This window comes from Arabidopsis thaliana, chromosome 5 (genome assembly GCF_000001735.4).
Source record: "Arabidopsis thaliana chromosome 5, partial sequence".
NCBI classification, from domain to species: Eukaryota; Viridiplantae; Streptophyta; class Magnoliopsida; order Brassicales; family Brassicaceae; genus Arabidopsis; species Arabidopsis thaliana.
This window is the reverse complement of record NC_003076.8, coordinates 15,932,480-15,952,260: the sequence shown is the minus strand read 5'-3', so window position 1 is coordinate 15,952,260 and position 19,781 is coordinate 15,932,480. Positions and strand designations below refer to the sequence as shown.

General features: G+C 34.8%; 7 protein-coding genes across 10 annotated transcripts; 3 read left to right on the top strand and 4 right to left on the bottom strand.

Moving 5' to 3' along the window:
- Positions 1-785: 785 nt before the first annotated feature.
- Positions 786-2,351, bottom strand: AT5G39850 (Ribosomal protein S4). The gene is made up of 3 exons (NM_123348.2): positions 2,181-2,351; positions 1,473-1,854; positions 786-1,273 (listed from the first exon to the last, which is right to left on the bottom strand). Exons 1-3 carry the CDS (start codon positions 2,206-2,208, stop codon positions 1,090-1,092), a joined length of 594 nt encoding a protein of 197 aa, NP_198801.1. The 5' UTR covers positions 2,209-2,351; the 3' UTR covers positions 786-1,089.
- Positions 2,352-2,838: 487 nt separating this feature from the next.
- AT5G39840 (ATP-dependent RNA helicase) lies at positions 2,839-5,695 on the bottom strand. Its single transcript, NM_123347.2, has 2 exons — positions 3,187-5,695; positions 2,839-3,099 (listed from the first exon to the last, which is right to left on the bottom strand). Exons 1-2 carry the CDS (start codon positions 5,490-5,492, stop codon positions 3,075-3,077), a joined length of 2,331 nt encoding a protein of 776 aa, NP_198800.1. The 5' UTR covers positions 5,493-5,695; the 3' UTR covers positions 2,839-3,074.
- Positions 5,696-6,363: 668 nt separating this feature from the next.
- On the bottom strand, positions 6,364-9,497 carry DEG8 (Trypsin family protein with PDZ domain-containing protein). Of its 2 annotated transcripts, none has more exons than NM_123346.5 (13): positions 9,245-9,497; positions 8,839-8,966; positions 8,454-8,539; positions 8,272-8,370; positions 8,116-8,182; positions 7,943-8,018; positions 7,783-7,849; positions 7,488-7,705; positions 7,326-7,393; positions 7,180-7,259; positions 7,013-7,099; positions 6,807-6,914; positions 6,364-6,713 (listed from the first exon to the last, which is right to left on the bottom strand). In NM_123346.5, exons 1-13 carry the CDS (start codon positions 9,376-9,378, stop codon positions 6,585-6,587), a joined length of 1,347 nt encoding a protein of 448 aa, NP_568575.1. In that variant the 5' UTR covers positions 9,379-9,497; the 3' UTR covers positions 6,364-6,584. The 2 variants fall into 2 exon arrangements, with proteins under 2 accessions (NP_568575.1, NP_974863.1); NM_203134.2 differs by having other exon boundaries at positions 6,436-6,713; positions 7,180-7,217; positions 9,245-9,464.
- Positions 9,498-11,670: 2,173 nt separating this feature from the next.
- Positions 11,671-13,151, top strand: NAC094 (NAC domain containing protein 94). Its single transcript, NM_123345.3, has 3 exons — positions 11,671-11,968; positions 12,058-12,398; positions 12,488-13,151. The coding sequence occupies exons 1-3, from the start codon at positions 11,770-11,772 to the stop codon at positions 12,959-12,961; spliced, it is 1,014 nt and encodes a 337-aa protein (NP_198798.2). The 5' UTR covers positions 11,671-11,769; the 3' UTR covers positions 12,962-13,151.
- A 651-nt stretch (positions 13,152-13,802) lies between these two features.
- On the top strand, positions 13,803-14,983 carry AGL98 (AGAMOUS-like 98; the record flags this gene model as incomplete). Its single annotated transcript, NM_123344.2, has 2 exons — positions 13,803-14,276; positions 14,354-14,983. The coding sequence occupies exons 1-2, from the start codon at positions 13,917-13,919 to the stop codon at positions 14,981-14,983; spliced, it is 990 nt and encodes a 329-aa protein (NP_198797.1). The 5' UTR covers positions 13,803-13,916.
- Positions 14,984-15,059: 76 nt separating this feature from the next.
- Positions 15,060-16,808, bottom strand: AT5G39800 (Mitochondrial ribosomal protein L27). The gene is made up of 3 exons (NM_123343.4): positions 16,531-16,808; positions 15,679-15,743; positions 15,060-15,393 (listed from the first exon to the last, which is right to left on the bottom strand). Exons 1-3 carry the CDS (start codon positions 16,679-16,681, stop codon positions 15,325-15,327), a joined length of 285 nt encoding a protein of 94 aa, NP_568574.1. The 5' UTR covers positions 16,682-16,808; the 3' UTR covers positions 15,060-15,324.
- A 182-nt stretch (positions 16,809-16,990) lies between these two features.
- Positions 16,991-19,756, top strand: AT5G39790 (PROTEIN TARGETING TO STARCH (PTST)). Of its 3 annotated transcripts, none has more exons than NM_001344307.1 (9): positions 16,991-17,143; positions 17,338-17,371; positions 17,500-17,725; positions 17,831-17,928; positions 18,383-18,452; positions 18,680-18,785; positions 18,881-18,969; positions 19,064-19,176; positions 19,275-19,704. In NM_001344307.1, the coding sequence occupies exons 1-9, from the start codon at positions 17,140-17,142 to the stop codon at positions 19,375-19,377; spliced, it is 843 nt and encodes a 280-aa protein (NP_001332676.1). In that variant the 5' UTR covers positions 16,991-17,139; the 3' UTR covers positions 19,378-19,704. The 3 variants fall into 3 exon arrangements, with proteins under 3 accessions (NP_001332676.1, NP_568573.2, NP_001332675.1); NM_123342.3 differs by having other exon boundaries at positions 17,000-17,143; positions 17,831-17,920; positions 18,396-18,452; positions 19,275-19,693; NM_001344306.1 differs by having other exon boundaries at positions 17,000-17,143; positions 17,831-17,920; positions 18,396-18,452; positions 18,680-18,969; positions 19,275-19,756.
- Positions 19,757-19,781: the final 25 nt, after the last annotated feature.

Genomic DNA, 19,781 nt, shown 5'->3' with positions numbered 1-19,781 from the left:
AAAGATGTTTCTTCGTCTTAGAAAAATACTTGGGTTAGGGTGAACCTTTTAATTTACCCTCTTTTATTCAAGCCAATCACAATCTGTTATATAATTAAAAAAAAAAAATTTGATTATAAAATATAAGTTGTTAATAAATCGAAATTATATAATAATTTGGGTTTATAAGAAATGGGTAAGGTTTAGATTTTATGATTAGACGAGGTTAAATATCAGTTTGGATTTATAAACGGATTTAAATTTTACAATTAAACGAGGTTAAATATCAGTTTGAATTTATAAATAGATTTAGATTTATAAGTAAACGAGGTTAAATATCAGTTAAGTTTAGAAAGTATAGTTAAAGTTTAGGTTTTACAATTAAACGAGCTTGAATGTCGGTTTAAGTTTACAAATGAGAATTAAAGTTTAGATTTTATATTAAATAAAATTATATATCGATTTGAATTTAAAGAATATTGATTAGGATTTAATTTTTATTAGGTGGTATACTTTGATGGACTAAAATAAAAACGTGAATCCCTAGTATAGTATTATTCTTTTCGTATACCGGTCCTTATTTTTTAGTTACTTTAGTTTTTTTTTTTGACATCTAGTTACTTTTATTTTAATTGCATTTTTCTTGGATCATTTTAAAGTAATAATATAAAATACTAAAGAAACAAATACACATACTTTTTGTGTTTTAAAACTATTTTATTTTTGGTATTTATTCTTGATTCTTTTTTCAAATCGGAACATGATTTTAATACATTTTTTTAGTCTTGTGTAGTAAAAACATCTTATATTAAACTACTTTATTGTTTAAGCGTTTTGCTTGTAAGCAAAGTGACCGGACATAATAATATCAACTACTAGTATCTTATAAGAAGCAAGATTCGAAAGTGACATGGTTCAAGAACACAAGGTCCAAAACATTATAAAAAAAAAAAAAAACACTTCACTTCTACTACTAATTAAGAACACTAACAAACCAAATATCTCACAAAAAGAGGTAACAAAACCAAACTATTATCAACTAAAAGCATTTTGATAGGTTTAGCTAGGTAGTGTTTCATCTTAGGGATTTTTTTAAGGGTTTGGTACTTTTCACTCTTCATCATCCTCATCTCCATCACCACCAGAAGCTTTCTTAGCTCCGGCTCTCTCGTTCCTTCTCTTCACTCTTCCAGGTCGACCACCACCGAATGGACTGGTTAGAGAAAAGTCTACGTGCTTCTGTGACTCTACTCTCACCATAAACGATGGAATGTTCACAAGTTGCCTCCCAACCCTATACCGAATCAAAAACAAACCATTAGGTCAAGAATCAACTTTTGTAACACCCTTTACACAATTGAGTTCATCTATAGATGTGAAGTGCATCAAGACTCTACCCTGAGTTAAGCAAGACAAAACCGATAAGCTAGCCTCAAAAACGCTACTGGAAGTAAACGTTGTTCTCAAGATTATACCAACTCAAAAAGCATTACCTGATATGCCTTTGTCGGATAAGGACACGAGCGTGGTGAATGGACTTAGCCATACCAGACTTAAAGACAATAGTTTGGAGACGACGTTCAAGGAAATTCTCAACAGTCAAAGCAAGAACATAATCAAGCTTGTTCTGGGTTTCATCAAGAAGACCATATCGATTCATTCTCCTAAGAAGAGCTTCACCTTCAAAGATACGACGAGGATTCTTCTCATCAAGAGTTAAGAGTTCTCTTGCAGCATTACGGATTCTGCTAAGTGTATATTGAACTCTCCAAAGCTCTCTCTTACAACGAAGACCGTATTCTCCAACAAGCTTTAGCTCAGCATCAAGACGCTCTTTCTCATAAGGACGACGTGGCTTCTTGAATGTTTTCCCATCTTCAAAACAAATAAAAATCAAATCTTTAAAAACATCATACGATAACGAAACAGAACAAGGTAATAACAAAACAGAGTACCAGACAAAAACCCTAATTTTCACACATAAAAACAGAGTAGAGTTAAATTCCACAACAGATAAATTACAATACCCTAAATGTAAACCATATCCTATAACATGAAAACATAATAATAATACACAGATGATCAAAATCAGACTTTAGTAAGTAAAATTCGAGAAAAAAAACAGAGTATTAATCTAAATTCAGCATGCATGAGGGAAGAAACTAGTTTCGAAAATAGAAGATTGAGGGAAGAGAGCTTACAGTTTCGGTAGAATCTGACGTTAACCATAGCTGCTGCTGCTCAAAACTAAGACAGAGTTGATCGCGACGATGAAGACGAAGTGCTTTTTATATTACACGACTATGAAAAACCTAGAGGGTCTTAAGGCCTCAAATGATTTCTTTTGGTTGGGTTGGCCCATTGGGCTTTTTTCATTGACCTCTATAATTTGTTAGGCTCAATGAATCTGAATTATTTTGAAAATGGGAAAATAACGTTTTTAACCTTCTAAGTGGTACCGGACGGTAAACTTTGACATATTTTCAGTAGTACTATAAACTTCCAAACTAATTTTATTAATATTTTAAATCTCTAAATTAAGTTTTTTGTTTCTGTGGCCCTTTTAGATAACAGAACAGTTTTTTCCGTCGATAAAAAAGTCAACAAAAAAGTAAAACAAATTATTTTTTAACGATATCGACGGCTAACGAGAGTTCAACACCGTAACAGTTTTTTTGTTAGCCTACTAAACACTTTTTCAATTAGCCTACTAAACACTTTTTTGTTAATGTTTAATAGACTAACAAAAAAACTTTATAATTTATTTATCTTTCTCGTAGTTTATGATTTAATCATCCCAAATTTGAAAGTTTGGGATTTTTCTGACATTTTTTTCCTATATTTTTATGTATACTACGCCAATACTTCTTAATTTTCTTGTATACAATCTATTAATTTAATACGCAATTTACATATAAGGGTCACAGAGAGCTCTTTGATGACTCTTTATATCTTCCGACAACAAAAAATCTTCAGTCGAATCAAAATTAAAGAATCCATTAAAAACTTTTGCTTAACAATAATAACGAATTAAACCACTACTTGTCTCTCTGCAAATGATCACTATGAAGCTACATTATTATGACTATTATCCTTCACACCAATTTCTCGTCTTTCCGCCTGAAACAAGACACATAAATCTCTCAGCAAAATCCACAATTACCAAAAACATTCTCAAAACACACACAAAATCTTGCAGATACTTACTTCTTAACTAACTTTATTAACGAAGCTGGTCTTTCATATCCTCTATCTTCCTTCATTTGACCTTTCACTTTCTCTTCTTTTGACTCCATCTTCCAAGAAGCTTTACTCAACGATTCACCTAACAACTCTGCAATGTTTGTCGCCATTGCTTCAACCTTCTCCACAAATGGGAAGTTCTCTTCAAATTGGTTAGATAACCAAAGATACATAGACAAAATCTGGTGTCTACTTTCCAAATCCAATAGCTGGGCATCGCTCTTAGCAGAACTCTTTGGTATCCCCATTGCTACATTAACCGGCATATTTTGGCTATAACTTGAAGCAAATCGATATAGGTTGTGCATCGCTCTCGGATTCCTGATATTAACCGGTGCAAAACAGAAGTTAAACCGGTCTTCTAGAGACAGTCCCTCTACTTTCTCCAACATGTTTGCTACTTTCTTCACATGATCATGACGGCACAAGAAGTAAGAACCGTCGAGTCTGCAGTGTTTTCCAAAATGCTCTAAGAGATTTGAAAAGGCCATGTCGGGAACTTGTGCAGCGAAAAGCTCAATCTGTTCGAAGAAAGGGAAAAGCCCTACTTTTGTTACTTCATCAAACGGTTGTTGCAAACACTCGATTAGATAGTTTAGATCTTCTAAGTGCAATGTCGTTGTAAGTCCATCTGGGTAACGGCTTCCTCTCCTTCCAGCTCTCCCGGCAATCTGTTTTACCTGTGACGCTGCAACTGGAACGATCTTATCGCCGTTGTACTTGTTCAAACTGTAAAACACAACCCGTCTTATGTTAAGATTCAATCCCATTCCAACGGCATCACTTGCAACCAAAACATCATACTCGTTTTCTTGATCATTAAACAGCTTAGCTTGCTGTCTCCTTGTCTCAGGAGGCAATGCACCGTAAATAACACAACAACGATGATTTGTATGTTTCTCGATAGCCATTTTAACTTCAAATATCTCTCTTCTAGAGAACGCAACAACACAATCCCCAGACTTAACATTTTTAAGCTCTCCTAATAAGGTCTTCGCTTCTACGACTAACGGTTTGAACCTTTCATAATGCTCTTCCACTAACTCGTCCCCTGTATCAGCACACATCTTACGCACAATATCCAAAACACTCGGATCTCCACACAAATGAATCTCATCAGCTTTTAATCCAAGCAAAGCTTTTGTCCAAGCGTGACCTCTACTAGGATCTGCCATCATTTGTATTTCATCGAGCACAGCCACTTCATATAACTCATCTGTAGACACCATTTCAACCGTACAAGATACATGGTTGGCGAACGGAACATATTTCTTCTCTTGTCCAGTCAAGAGACTACAGTAAATCCCTAAAGCATTTACTTTATCAAAAACTTCCATGGCTAATAACCTAAGAGGGCTGCAATACAATCCATTCTTAGCTTCCATAAACCGCTGCAAAGCATTGTACGTTTTGCCACTGTTAGTCGGTCCACAATGGTAAACGATTTTACGCTTCATAGCACGAGCGAAAGGAAACCAAGTCGCGGGTTTCGTGAGGTCTGCAGTATCAACAATACTCTTAAAACGTTTGATCTCATCAGGAAACTCTTCAATACAGAATTCAACAAACACAGGGAACAAAAACTTAACAGCTACATCAGTTGGCCCAACACGAACAAGATCCTGAACAACCTCAATTCCACATTTCTCAATGAAGAAGTCCCTAAACTTGCTAACAGCAGTTGGGAAAAACGATTTCCCGATATAGATTGCAAGAGCCTGATTAGCCGCCCATCCCGACTGCGCAAAAAACCCGAAAATCTCATGTAGACTATCCCATTCACTATGCTGAAGCTTAGAACGCACTTCACTTCCCCTAAGCTCCCTGTACAACTCCACAGGATCATGATACCGATCGTTCAAAGCACGAGCAGCCTCGCTACCAATCTCATCCGTCTCAGCAACCACTGAATCATTCAACAAGCCTTCATCTACATCACTAAGTTCATTAATCAAACCTTCCTCATCATAATCATCACTCTCAGAACCAACACTTTCTTCAATATCATCATTTTCGCCGTTATTATCCACAGTAGACGAAAAGCTCCTAACTTTACCAATCTCAAAGCACCCAAATCTGTAATCATTCCATGGAAACTGAATCCGAACCCGATTACCCGAACAAAACCGGTTCGTGGGCACATCAAAATCAGAATTACAAAGAGATCTAGACTCAGATTCTCTAAAAGAATGTAAATTTCGTGTCGAGAATAGAACCGTAACTCTTGAACTATAGGCTCTACGCAAAACTCCAGCTACGCCTCTCGCCATGGTTCACGAACTCGAATCAAAAAGTTTTGAAATTTGACAATTTTGTAGAGTACAGTTGGAAAAAAAGTCGGCTCCTTTACAATGGTTTTGGATTCAAAAGAGACTAAAAATAGTAAAAACGAGCTCGAAGCGTACCTGGAGAGAGATATAGAGAGGATGGTGGGCGTTTAAAGCGAGAAATGATAAACCCTACACTATTTTTGTTCTACAAGGGTTTATAATTTGCTCGCAACAATTAGACAATTACTTATGATAAGAGTAAAAACTTTATTGTTAAAAAAAAAAATCTACAAATCTTATGCTAAATATATAAATAAATTAAAATCAATCTTAAGATAATATATATTTTTAGTAACTTTTTCTAATTTTATTTGCAAATTTGTGGTTATTAAAATATGGATCCATTGAACAATTCATATGTATAAATGAAAACATTTATAAAATAAAAAACACTAATATAAATAGGATTGGAAATACATGAGTGTAAATAGTCACATAGAGAAAAGTAGTCACATAGTGAAATCAATATTTCTTTAATATTTAAGTGTATCAAAGCGGATATTCGCAAATATCACAAAAAATTCTTGATATTCGAAATTCCGGATATCCGAAAATTTTTGAAGCAAAGCAAATCACAAAATCAAGTATTCGTTTAAAACGAATCGAATAACAAATATCACAATTTTTCTGGATATCCGCTTCGTGCCCAGCCTAGTGAAAAGTTACATGAAGAATATTTACGGTTAAAGACAATACAGAAATGTGACTTCTGTGAAACATTTTTTTAGGATTTTTAGAAGGGTTATAACTTATAAGTACAAAATCTACATAACAAATAGTTCTTATAAAAAGACTTCTTTACCAACAATTGTAGTTGAATTTGAATATAAAAACATAAATTATATATGTTTAATACGAAAAGAAATATTGAAATAGAATAATTTGGCAACATTTTAAATATTAATAAAAAAAATTCCCATAGACATACATATATTCAGAGAATTTAGACAACGATTGTAATTTTGCTATTCTCAAAGGGGGAAAAAACAGAGAGATTCAAAAGGAAGAGATGAAATGTTGTCAATAATATTTTCATGAACTTTTCTCTTCCAATGAGATCTTTAACTCCAAATCTTCATTTCCTCTCTTAATCTTAAGTGTCACCTTATCACCTACACTGTACTCATCCAATATCTTCATCAACTCGGCTTTGTTCTTCACCTGATTAAAAAACACTCAAAATCTCAGAAGGACAAGAAACCAAAACTTGAGAATTATTTTCTTGTTTTTACGTAAGAGGTTCATCGTGCTTACAGGTTTGTCATCAACTGCAACAATGATATCTCCAAGCACTATATTACCAGCAAAACCCCGGGATGTCGGATGTAATCCTGCTTTTTCCGCTAGACTCTTACCCGGTACCTGTTTTTGTATGGAACTTGTAAATCATAATCATAATCATCAAATAAACCAACCGGTTTCGATGTTTTAGAGTAAGAACTATGAAGTGTTTTACATACCTGAAGGACAAGGGCTCCATTACGAACATTGAGTTGATTAGCTACTGGATCAGGGGCTAATTCTATGTTAATACCAGCTCGAAGGACCTAGAGTTTTGCATATAACATTAACAAAATTCCAAAAATGGATTAAGAAAACAAAACAATGGATATCTTTTCATACTTACTTTGCTGAATTGTATTAGTTGAGGAACAATCTTTAATACTGTTGATGACGGAATAGCAAATCCAACACCCGCAGATGTTCCTGTTGAAGCCAAGAGTGAATACTAAAATGGATTCTTACATGATTCTGTGAGTCAATGAAAATCACCTGTCTGTGTGAAAATGGCCGTGTTGATCCCAATCAAGTTCCCTTTTGAATCGAGCAGAGGACCTCCGCTGCGAAATTTAATAAAGAAAGATCCATTAAACACACAGAAAATGATTTTACAAGAAAAATGTAATCCTCTTTTATATGATTCTGTAGACATACCTATTTCCCGGGTTAATGGCAGCATCAGTTTGAATTCCACCACCAATGGTAACTCCAGTTTGACTAAATATGTCACGGTTAAGACCGCTGATGACACCAACCGTAAGAGTGTGGTCAAAACCAAACGGGTTTCCAATTGCTAAACACTGCTGTCCAACCTTTAGAGAATTTGACTGCCCAACTTTAATCGGTTTCAGGAGAGTTTCGGGAGCATCCACCTGATTTTTGTGATAAGCAGTTGATTCTTTTAAAATTCTATAAGACAAATGACACAAAACCTGTAGTTTATTTATACCTTCAAGACAGCAAGATCCTTAGCACGATCAGCACCAACAAGTTTTCCTTCAAAGTTCTTCTGTACCCTTCAAGATTTACACAAACGAGCAGACATGAAAATAACTAGAGAGACTATATAAACGGCTGAAATAATCCATCCCGCAGATAAAAAACCTCACCCATCAGATGCCAGAATATTCACACGACCAACTACATCCCCGGGGCTAGGATTTCTTGAAAGGGCATTGCCAATAACTGTTCAGCAGAAGATACAACTAAAAACTTATGATATTGTCCTTGCCCATCTCAAGCACTTTGTAAGCTCAATAACTTTTCATTCAAATCATCTTACCGTGATAATTGGTCACGATGTATCCTTGTCCGTCCCAGACTACTCCAGAGCCATTTCCTTCTGGTATCTACAATTAGATTATGAGTGTAACCGTAAGTCAAAACAATTGATAATGACATTAAAAAGAGGTGTTCTTTAAGTACTGCGAATCAGTACCTCAACCACACCCGTCATTTTGAGCTGAGGCCGTAATGTCACATCAAAGATGTTGACAACGGAATAAGTATTCTTCTCAAACAGTTGCACAATTCTCCCCTGAAACATAGAAAAGATATATAAATCTTTAGGATAACCATCAAAACCTGAAACTTACAAGTACTTTCGCTAAAGAGACAAACCTCAGTAGGGAAAAGAGGTCCAGCTGGGAAAACAGTTGGACTAACATCTTCAACGGTTGCAACGGATGGATCACCAAGTGCTAAGGCTGTAGTAATACATCACGGAGCATACTCAATTATCAAATTCTATCACTAATGGATCAATGAAAACCATCTTATTATAAGCTTACTATAAGTGTTAATGAAGAGGTTAGACTAGTTCAAGGAGCTTCAGAACTCTACCACTAGTATTGCAAAATCCTTTAAACTAACTTTGAATCATCACCAGCTAGGAACTAAAGGCTCTGATTGTCACAATTAAGCTTCTTAAACAAGATATATTCCTCATCAGATTTGTGTAAACAAAGCGTTAGAAGAAAAGCAAATAGCTGAACAAGGTGCAGACCTGATAAGTACCTTGAAGGATTAAAGCACAAATTCATGAATAAACTTGTCAACAAGATTCTCCTTGTCGTCGAAGGGACACTTTTCACAGCTAACTCATGTAAATTCGACTTCCAATCTTGAGTAACCCTATCGAATAATCAAACAGTCAAAAAGTAACATAAACATCAAAATTCTCCAAGAAATCAACAAATCTTAATGTCTGATTCAAAATGAGAAGTTTCTCCAAAAGATTGTTCCAAAAGTTAAAAGCTTTACGGTGATTTTTCACTAACGTTGATTCACACATAACACCATTCTTAGTAACCTAAAGCCCATCAGGAAAAGACATAATCTTTGAGCAACCCAAATCAAAGGAACAAATTTTCAGCAAAATTTGGGGCAATGGAAGAAGCTAAAATGCTTACTTGACAGAAGAAACGGGTGGGTGTGAAACGACGTCGCCTTGAGAAATTTTGGAACAGACTGAAGAAAGAAGTTGTCGTCGACCAACAAATTCATTCTCATTAGGTTTCGAACAGAAAGATGCTATTACCTGCATCTTTCCAAAAAAAATCGAGAAAACTCTGAGACCAGTCGATTTGGCAAAAACCTGGATAAAATTAAGAATCTTAGATAATTTTTTGTGTAGCTTAGGAAGAAGAAGATACTTGAAATACCGAAATGCCCTCTCTAGTAATTTAGAAAATAAATGATTTATTTATTTTATATGTGTTATTTTGTTGTGAAAAAACCCAAAAAAGCAGATATTTATTTTTTTATTAAGAAATATTGCATTTTATACGCGAAATTTTAAAAAGTAATTATTTTAAATATGTGAACTTCGTATATGGCCATTTAATATATAAAAATACGTTGATCGGGCACCATTTCATACAAAATTATTTGTTGATCATGCCAAAATACACACGACGTTATCTACCGCTAACAGATCCGATAACATCCGTTAACTAGTCTCTTTTAGTTTCCAATACAACGTCGTTTCACCATAATCGAAATGAGAAAAATGTCATTTAATACTCCAACTTTCAAATTGTGACAGTTTTATACATCAACTTCACATGTGATTATTTTATACATAAATTAAACATTGACCAGCAGTTTGAAATATGAAAATGCGTTGAGCAGACCAGAAAAACATATCGCTATCTAGGCCTAGATATTCGGATTTTAGTTTGGATTCATAGGGAACAGCACTTCTATCGGGAAATGGGTGTCACGCCGCGATCCAAAAGTGTTAATCGAGAAGAACAGCAAATATGCATTGGGCTAAAGACGTCATTCAGTTTAGGTCCTAAGAGTGAATCAAACGATGTGAGGCCTGAGTGGAAGATGAAGGAATTATGCTTTTAAAAGTTTGAAACAAAAAGAAAACTGTAGGTTTGCTTCTTGATTTTCCAAATTCCTCTTCATTGTTGGACTCTTGTCTTACCATGTATACTTTGTTTTTTTGTTTAGGTGGACCACAATGTGATTGTCTTGTGCAAGGTCTCTTTCAAAAGTGTTATCAAGGTTTATGAAACATCTCCACTTCTTTATTTCAGGTTCACAATTTACTTTTTTTATCTCACTAAATTAAAATGTCTCCTTCAATTCTCTTTTCTAGGTTGAGCAGACCACTTTGGAGGAGCTATTAATCGAACCTTGCGAGCGAGTGTTGTACCAGCCGAGAGGCAAGTGTACCTCCATCATCCTCTTCCTTTGAGGACGACGAGCATGTCCGATACATGCTCCCTAGGGTTTAGTCTCGGAGATAGATGGTTTGATGTATCGGTTTTAAAGCACAAACCGTTCAAAGCATTAAAGCAAAAACTTGGATTTTCACAGCATTAATAGATATTCCAAGAGGATGGTTGTTGACAACTTTAATGTTTTACATATAAAGAGAAATAGAAAGCTTAGGTTAAAGGCTATTGACCAAACTTCCCAACTTGTGTTGCGTGGGTTAAAAAACCTAGGCCATTTTTTGGACTTCTCTCATCTTGAATTGTTTTTTGGTTCATCTTGTTTTTTTTTTTTTTTTTTACCACGAGATCTTCATTTCTATTCTACGTATACATTATGTTTTTACATGTCTCAAACTTGGAGACATATATAGCAACCTTAAGCAATGCCTTCGATTTTACCAATGCCTATATTGACTTACCATGGATTTTACTTTTCTTATATGTTACAATAATATATATAAAAGTATGAAACTATAAATAAATGTGGAAGAAGGAAGGAATAAATTAATTTTAGGGAATCGCGAATTTGAGATTTCATAATTTACGTAAAAGAACATTACTTTATTTACGGCTATAACTAAAACTACAACGACCCTTTGCTTAAGCACCACAACTTTCAAATATCAATCTTAATTTATAAGACTTTTACTTATAGACTTATAGATATAGAGATTGGATCCCATATAGATTCTACTCTAGAAAAACGTTTGACATTAGTCGGTCAAAGTCGTATCATCATTAAGTCATTAACCATATAGTTAGATTTTTTTTGGTAGAATGCATCTATAAGATATCGAAACAAAGGAAGAAAAACGTTTCCATATCATATTTTCCTAAAGATAAACCACATACGTAATGTAAGTATAACTTTTCCTATATTGTTCGACTCGTCCGTAGCCTCGATTTCACGAAGTACGCAATAACCTTGAAGTTTGAATCTTCTCATAAGAAAAATAATAATTTTAACGGCAAAATTCAAGATTCATAATATCTTTCTTGTATAAATCTCCTCTTATTCAAGAGACATTGGTCTTATACCTACGCATCACTTTCTGGTCCAATTATCGTTTCCCTATGAACCCATTTCTTCTTCTCTAAGAAACTTCTTCCTTCTTCCCCAAACTTACTCTCTCTATCTCTATAAATCTCTCTGTTTCTCTTCATCAAATTTTGGTATCCCAAAAGTACTAATTCTGTGTGTGTTAATGGTTCTAGTTATGGATGATGAAGAGAGTAACAACGTTGAAAGATATGACGACGTCGTATTGCCAGGGTTTAGGTTCCATCCCACTGATGAAGAACTCGTAAGTTTCTACTTGAAACGGAAGGTTTTACACAAATCTCTTCCCTTTGATCTCATCAAGAAAGTCGACATTTACAAATACGATCCATGGGACCTCCCAAGTAAGCCACAAAACTCTAACTTTTAATTCTCCAAATATATGGAAACAAAATATTTGATTATGCATTTTCTTAAATCAATGTTTAAAAAGAGCTTGCAGCGATGGGGGAAAAAGAGTGGTACTTTTATTGTCCTAGAGACAGGAAATACCGCAACAGCACAAGACCTAACCGAGTAACTGGAGGTGGCTTCTGGAAAGCAACCGGAACAGACCGGCCTATATACTCATTGGACTCCACTCGATGCATCGGTTTGAAGAAATCACTTGTGTTCTACCGTGGTCGAGCTGCTAAAGGAGTCAAAACCGATTGGATGATGCATGAATTTCGTCTCCCTTCTCTCTCTGACTCTCATCACTCATCATATCCCAATTACAATAACAAGAAGCAACACCTTAACAATAACAACAACAGCAAGGAGCTTCCTTCAAACGTAAGTTATCGGATTTGCCCTAACTTGCTTTACCCGCAACAAAGGTTAGGTTACCAAACAAATTAGAATCGATCTTTTTCATTTTGTAGGATGCTTGGGCGATATGTAGAATATTTAAGAAGACAAATGCAGTATCCTCACAAAGATCAATCCCACAATCTTGGGTTTATCCAACGATTCCTGACAACAATCAACAGTCACACAACAACACCGCAACTCTCTTAGCTTCATCAGACGTTCTCAGCCACATATCAACAAGACAAAACTTTATTCCTTCTCCAGTCAACGAACCCGCAAGCTTCACAGAATCAGCTGCTTCTTACTTCGCGTCTCAGATGCTCGGAGTCACGTACAATACAGCCAGAAACAACGGAACAGGGGATGCTCTGTTTCTGAGAAACAATGGAACAGGGGATGCTCTGGTTCTGAGCAACAATGAGAATAACTACTTCAACAACTTGACTGGAGGGTTGACTCATGAGGTTCCGAATGTAAGATCAATGGTGATGGAGGAGACTACGGGGAGTGAGATGTCGGCGACGTCGTATTCCACTAACAATTAAGATCATAGTACTATTAACACTTGAATTAGTGTAGACGTTGATCATCGCTAATATGTATTAATTTTTCTTGTCTTACTATAAACGTTGCTTCTCTTTTGGTTTCTTGAAGGCCGAAAAGAAAAAGAAAAAAACAAAGACTTGCTTCGAACATGCAACTTCTCCTTAATTTGGTATAGATAATTGTAATGGCTTTTTATATTAATCATTAAGTCTCATTCTTGAATGACACTAGTTTTTTTGGATTTTTCAGAGCCATATTTCATATTCTTTATGAAGAGGATACAATGCTTTCTTTTTTTTTTTTGAAAATAAGTAAAGAAAATATGAATTTGCAAAATCTTTTATTTATGTCAATAATGGCAAAGTAATGGATTAAAAAGGTACACGGAGTTATAAATTATATTTCTCATTTTTTAATGGAGGGTTCTAAATTTTATTTAAAATGGATGTATTTTGGTCGATTTTTGTTAGATTGTATTGTCACAAATTTTTAGCAAATCCAATAATTATATTATTAATTAAGAGCTATTTACATAATGATACAAAGGGTATCTGAAATATATATGGACAAGCAAATCTTTCTTTTTTATAGATCTTATTAATTAAAAGAGAGTGAGAGTAGAAAAAAAAAACTATTTCCTTTTTATCAGTCCTTAACGGCTAAATTACACAAATCTATGCAAAAGATATGGAAATCAAATCTTCACAAGCTTTGTTTTACCGATTAGAAGAGTGAAAAAAAAATAAAAAATCTAACTTTAAGGACCAAATTTTCTATAAGTATATCGCTATTTCACAAAGTTGTCTCTGACTTTCATATTCTTCATCATCTTCTTAGGGTTTCCTAAACCTAATTCGTAGTTTCACTCTCTCAATTTCATTCGTCTTCGTGCTTTCTCTTCACTTTGAACGTGAAACAAAAAATAGAGAGATTGTCTTCGAAATCAACAAGAAGATGGCCATTCGATCTTTACCTTCTTCCTCAGGCTGTTCCAATTCCTCTTCGTCTTCTTCTTATTCACTCGCTTCAACAAGTTTGAGCAATAGACTTGAGACCATCTTCAGGAAAGCTTCAGAGCTTTGCACTCTCTGTGATATCGAAGCATGCGTCATCTATTACGGACCAGACGGAGAACTCAAGACATGGCCTCCGGAGCGAGAGAAAGTGGAAGACATTGCTCTCAGGTATAGTCAACTAAACGAAGCCTTGAGACGCAAGAAGAGCGTTACTCTTTATGACTTCCTGAACAAGAAGAAGAACAAGACGAACTTGGAGAAGAAAGCAAAGATAAAGGACAACGACTTGAAAAGACTTGTCTGAAGAACGTGAATGTTTTAAAGTATCCAATTGCTGATCATTACTCTCCTGACCAAATTTCTCAACTGATTCAGTCCTTAGAACCTCATGTCTCTAAAGTCCGAGAAAGGATTCGTTTTGTTGAGTCGCAGAAACATAAGGAGACAAAACCGGATCATCAGAGTTTAGCATCATCCTCTCTGAATAATCAGACCCAATCTTTGAACCCTAGCCAGTTTTCGCTGTTTATGTATAACCATGGAGATAATATTCTGTCTCAGATCCCAGTCTCTGCATCAAATTTCAATCAGGATTATTTCTCAGCGTTACTTGAACAATCTGAGTTGAAGAGTCAGATAATGAAGCAGGAGGTTTGTGGTTATGAGCAGAACATGTGCATGAGTAACAATGGAGATGCTACGCTCTCTCAAATCCCACTCTCTGCATCAAATTTCAATCAAGAGTTCTCAGCCTTACTACAAGAAGAATCTGGCTTGATGCAACAGGAGCTTTGTAATTATGATCAGAACATGTTTATGAACAACAACAACTTCCAACATTCTTTTGTCTCAAACACACAAGATCACTCTGCTCCTGCGGTACAAGAATCTGTGAACAACAACTATGGGTTGATGCCGCATGTTCCTTGTGGTTATGATCAGAACCTGTTTACGAGTGATATTACCAACAACAACCTTCTTATCGACAACTCGATGTTTCTCTGATAACAAAGCTCATTCAAGAGAGTGTGAGACTGTTTTTTCATCTTCTCGTAAGAATTTTAATATGTTGTTGATGTTTATTTTGCTAAGTATTGCATAACGCATAATGTTTTCTTGTATCAAGCTATTTTACTATGTGAACATCCAATTTATCAAGTGAATATATATTCCACTGCATAAACATGTTACCAATTACTTTGCATATCGTTTCGTGAAAATATCAAACCAAATCTCCCATTTTAAGAATAGCACATAAGGATTACGGACAATAGAAGAACATAATCATAACTTAAAGCTTTATGAAGAAGACTTAAAAACATATATATCTTCTGACTGACTATTTTTCACTTGGAAGCTTCAGTTGACTCGTTTGTGTTGACTTGTATCGGGCATTGAGATACATATGGTTTCAGCTGTAAAATCCAAATAGATATACATCAGCAGAGCAGCTAAATCACACAACAAAGGTTAATGTAATTAAGTAAGCATTCCCATTTCAGGTCCCTAACTCAAAAACCTTACAACAAGAACAAACCAAGATAATTATCAGGATGAACCTAAGGAGATTCTACCAACAAGACTTGTAAGAAGATTTCTCACTAATGTTTGGTTCTCAAGTTTCAATTAAGATGCAAGGTACATACTAGAAGTATCAAAGATAAAAGGAACATAAGAGTTTAGAGGGTGAAATGAAAAACCTTAAAGCCGGTGAGATCAGGGACTACGTAATTCGGCAACTTATCTGGCTGCACAACATATCCTCCTGCAAAAACACCATGTCATAAAACTTAGGTAAAGATAAAATGAAGTCTCGAAAACAAATGCAAAATACATATACAATATGATGATCAGTTTTTTTTGCCAAAATGAAGTCTAGAAACAAATACAAAAACAGTATACTACACATGTACAATTCGAGTTAAGCTACCACATTTATTTGAGTGGAAAGCTAACTTCTTTAACTCAATTTTGGCAATTATGAATCTAGTAACACATGCAACCGATGATCAGTTCTTTGCCAAAATAGAGTTAAAGTTGTTAGCTTTCCTCCTAAACAACAATCTGGTATCTAAAGCTTTGCCTTAGATTTCATATATCTAATAAAAACACTCAATTATCAAAAACATTATGATGATCATCAATTGAGTTAAAGTTGTTAGCTTTCCCACCAAAAGAATCTGATATCGTAAGGCATGAAAACTAAACTGATAAAAGCTCTGCCTTAGGTTACATATATCTAATTCAAAACCAAGAACAACAAGATTCAATCACCAACTAACTAAACAAGTGTTAGATAGAAATGGATTGCAGCATGACAAGTGAAAACCAAACCAATAGTTGCAGTTTCAGTGAACCTTTCCTTGTTAGTAGTTTTGCCACAATTGAGTTAAAGTTGTTAGCTTTCCACTCAAAGAATCAATCTTAAGCCATGTAAATTCCTAACAATTAGTTCAAACAACAAATAACACAAGATTGCAATTATCAACTAAACTATAACAAGTGTTAGATAGAAATGAACTGATTCTCAAAATTAGGATGAAAGTTGGAACCTTTTCTCGTGTGGAAACCAGTAGGTTTGCAGTTTTTGCCCTTGTAAAAGTCTCTTGGAGCTCTTTTGGGAGAGAGAATGTCAAGAGAAGAAGATCTCTTTCTTCTGAATGATCTTCCAATCCCCATTAACAATCCTCCTATCGTCGTCATTCTCCACCAAATCTATCAATCTCAATCGATGGAATAACGGATCTATATCAACTATTGAGAAAAAAATACGGAGCTTGAGAAGAGAAGAGTGTGAAAATCTCAGAGAGGCCAAAAAATAGGGGGTTTGTTTAAGTGAGGTTAAAGGTTGAAGACAGTAAACGGTGTCGTTTGTTTTGGTGGAATTTGGAAAATTGTTTGTTTTCAGGAAAAATGTGACTCTTTGAAACTATAGGGACCATATTTGAAAATTAGTTCTTAGATTTACGCACGTGTTTTGTAGCCATTGATAAGAAAAACAAATTAGATTTTTTATTTTTGGTTCTGGGGTTTATCAGTGTTTCCAGCTTCTTCTTCTTCTTCACAGCTTTCTCGATATTTTTGAGAGTTTTTAACCAAATTAGACATTTTTAATCAATTTTTTTTTGTGTTGAGCAAGACGAAAAGAGTCTAATCCAATCATGGGTAAGTCGAAAAATCATTCCTTTTTTTAATTTTTTTTGGTTCACATTTCTGTTGAATTCAAGTTCTATAAAAGAACCCTAATGTTTAATTTAGGTATATATGTAAGATAAGTAGCATTTTGATTTATGTGAGACATTACTGAATTTTGATGATACAAGTTGAAGTTTTTAATTTTGTGAGTCTTTCTGATGCAGGATGTGTACCCAGAATTGAATTTGGTTGTTCAAGGTACAAAATTTCATATCTTTTTCTTATTCTAATTCACATTTTTGCTGATGTGAAACCAAACTTGTTATGATTCATCATTATAGTATTTTAAGTTTCTATTAGTTGAAGTGATTCTTCTTCTTCAACAGCCAAAGCCTTACTCTTTCATGGAACTTAAGAGCATGGAATTTGTGTAGATTGAACACAATCTCCCATTTCCAGAAACTTCCTTATCCTTTGGTAGCTTCTACTCGAAAACATTACAAGAACAGTTTGCTTTTGAAGAGATTTTTAGTTGGTGTTGGCACTGAGGAATCATCACTGTCAGAAGATTTACTAGATGAATCTCTTTCTCGACCTCTCACTAGTGATGAGGTTAAGCTTTATCTTCTTCTCCTGTTTATCTAAGCGTATGTGTTCTCAGATGATAAAGAAACTATGTTCTGTACCAACTAACAAACTCTCCATTTGGTTCTGTAGTTGAAGTCACTGCTCATTGATACAGAGAGATCAAAGCTTGTTAAAAAATTGAGTGAAGCTAATCAACAGAATCGGTTCCTCAAGCGTCAGGTGCTTGTGTTATATTTATACACTTACTTTAGTACCTCTATCTGTCCATTCTCTTAGATGATTTGAGAAACCTGCAACCTTATATCCTATTCTATTTAAGAAATTTAGTGTCTATCAGATTTTATATTATCACACTCTTGGAAAAATACTGAAAAACCTCCAAGGTTTAAGGGAGTTACATGTCTGTGATGTCACAGAAACATTTTCCTTCACTTCTCTTCTTTTTCTGTAAACCGGCATTGTATCAAATTGGAAGATGATGATGAATCATTTGCATACTTAAATACACTTTCCACTGTTCTTCATCTGTGTGTTTGATGAATCTTGTTTGAGATTTAATCCTCAATACTTATATTCTTGATGCTATTATACATCATCTTTTTTCTTTGTAAACAGACATCGTATCAAGGGACAAAACGAGTTATTTGACTTGTTTGTTGACTACTTGAACTCTTTTTGCAGCTTTAAAACACAGGAACATGAGATAACTAACATCAAAACTGAGCTTGCACTTATGGAGCTCGAAGTTCAGGTCTTTATTTCTACTTTTGATTTTTCAATGTCACGGTCTCACTATCTCATTGCCTTAAGCTGATTTGGTTTAGTTGTCATTATCCCATGTCTACTGCCAATCAAATACATATTTTTGTTGGTTATAATATTGGGAAATATTTAGCTTCAGATTTTTGTATGCACAAGCACATATGTATAGTTTCTTTAGTAGAAATGTTTCATGATATCACTTTCTGGAGGAAATAGGCTCTGGTGAAACTGGCGGAAGAAATAGCAAACCTTGGTATCCCACAAGGTTCTAGAAAAATCAGTGGAAAGTACATTCAATCGCACCTTCTCTCTCGTTTAGACGGTTCTTCTCATCCCCTCTTGGTTTCATCATTATTTAGGCGCTCATCAAATCCCTGGAATGATATACTAATTTTTTATTTTTTTCTCCCACTAAAGCTGTTCAAAAAAAGATGAAAGAACAAATAAAAGGTGTCGAGGCTGCACAGTCAAAGGAGGTTCATGTGTTCTGGATTGGCATGGCAGAGGTAGTGTAATAATCTCACATTATGCATTTTAACATTCTAAGCTTAATATATTATCCTCAAAATTAATCTCATTTGTTGATTATCTTCACATAAGAGTGTACAAGTAATGGGATCGTTCGATGGATGGAGCCAACGTGAGGATCTATCGCCTGAGTACTCAGCTTTATTCACCAAATTCTCCACAACGTTATTCCTTCGTCCCGGGCGGTACTATTTAAATTTTATTCTACTCTTATTCTTTTGCATTCAACATCAACTTTTAATGTTTGAAATTATTCGTGTTTTCAATCTCTTGTGAAATTTAGGTACGAGATGAAGTTCTTAGTGGATGGAGAATGGCAGATCTCACCCGAGTTTCCTACTTCAGGAGAAGGATTGATGGAGAACAATGTTTTAGTGGTGGAATAGCCACTCATCTTTCTGCATTACACCCGTAAACATTTAAGATTGGTGTGGATGAGATTGTAGACAATAGAATCTGAGTATTAGATACAAGGAATAGTATAATAGGTGGCAGGAGTCATTTGGATTTCTTATCTTTTGTTCACACAAAATCCAATCAATTTTTCCCATCTCTCAAAAGTTCTCTTGGTTTTGATTTCGTTTCATTGTTGTTTTGGCATTAGCTTTGAATCCATAGAGAGAAGATAGGTAGGTTCCATGTACATCAGAAATTTCTTGGTTTGTAAGAAAGAGATATTGGAAACAGAAGAATGAAGAAGAGTTTAGAAATAATGTACTAAACCAGAACTAGTGGTTTCAGGTTATCCCGGAAAACGAGTGTGTGAATCTATAGAGACTTTATTATCAGT

What these genes read in the sequence shown, in the direction of transcription:
- AT5G39790 (NM_001344307.1), top strand. An exon ending in CCTTCTCTCTCGTTTAGACG is followed by an intron (nt 18,786 to 18,880) that starts GTTCTTCTCATC and finishes CTCCCACTAAAG; the next exon opens with CTGTTCAAAAAAAGATGAAA. An exon ending in TTATTCCTTCGTCCCGGGCG is followed by an intron (nt 19,177 to 19,274) that starts GTACTATTTAAA and finishes TGTGAAATTTAG; the next exon opens with GTACGAGATGAAGTTCTTAG.
- AT5G39850 (NM_123348.2), bottom strand. Translation starts at nt 2,208, where the DNA reads ATGGTTAACGTCAGATTCTACCGAAACT. An exon ending in CGTCAGATTCTACCGAAACT is followed by an intron (nt 1,855 to 2,180) that starts GTAAGCTCTCTT and finishes TTTGTTTTGAAG; the next exon opens with ATGGGAAAACATTCAAGAAG. An exon ending in ATCCGACAAAGGCATATCAG is followed by an intron (nt 1,274 to 1,472) that starts GTAATGCTTTTT and finishes GATTCGGTATAG; the next exon opens with GGTTGGGAGGCAACTTGTGA.
- AT5G39800 (NM_123343.4), bottom strand. Translation starts at nt 16,681, where the DNA reads ATGACGACGATAGGAGGATTGTTAATGGGGATTGGAAGATCATTCAGA. An exon ending in TGGTTTCCACACGAGAAAAG is followed by an intron (nt 15,744 to 16,530) that starts GTTCCAACTTTC and finishes GTGTTTTTGCAG; the next exon opens with GAGGATATGTTGTGCAGCCA. An exon ending in CTGATCTCACCGGCTTTAAG is followed by an intron (nt 15,394 to 15,678) that starts GTTTTTCATTTC and finishes TGGATTTTACAG; the next exon opens with CTGAAACCATATGTATCTCA.
- AT5G39840 (NM_123347.2), bottom strand. Translation starts at nt 5,492, where the DNA reads ATGGCGAGAGGCGTAGCTGGAGTTTTGCGTAGAGCCTATAGTTCAAGA. An exon ending in TTAATAAAGTTAGTTAAGAA is followed by an intron (nt 3,100 to 3,186) that starts GTAAGTATCTGC and finishes GTCTTGTTTCAG; the next exon opens with GCGGAAAGACGAGAAATTGG.
- NAC094 (NM_123345.3), top strand. Translation starts at nt 11,770, where the DNA reads ATGGTTCTAGTTATGGATGATGAAGAGAGTAACAACGTTGAAAGATAT. An exon ending in CGATCCATGGGACCTCCCAA is followed by an intron (nt 11,969 to 12,057) that starts GTAAGCCACAAA and finishes ATGTTTAAAAAG; the next exon opens with AGCTTGCAGCGATGGGGGAA. An exon ending in GCAAGGAGCTTCCTTCAAAC is followed by an intron (nt 12,399 to 12,487) that starts GTAAGTTATCGG and finishes TTCATTTTGTAG; the next exon opens with GATGCTTGGGCGATATGTAG.
- DEG8 (NM_123346.5), bottom strand. Translation starts at nt 9,378, where the DNA reads ATGCAGGTAATAGCATCTTTCTGTTCGAAACCTAATGAGAATGAATTT. An exon ending in GCCATTAACCCGGGAAATAG is followed by an intron (nt 7,394 to 7,487) that starts GTATGTCTACAG and finishes TAAATTTCGCAG; the next exon opens with CGGAGGTCCTCTGCTCGATT. An exon ending in GGCCATTTTCACACAGACAG is followed by an intron (nt 7,260 to 7,325) that starts GTGATTTTCATT and finishes TGGCTTCAACAG; the next exon opens with GAACATCTGCGGGTGTTGGA.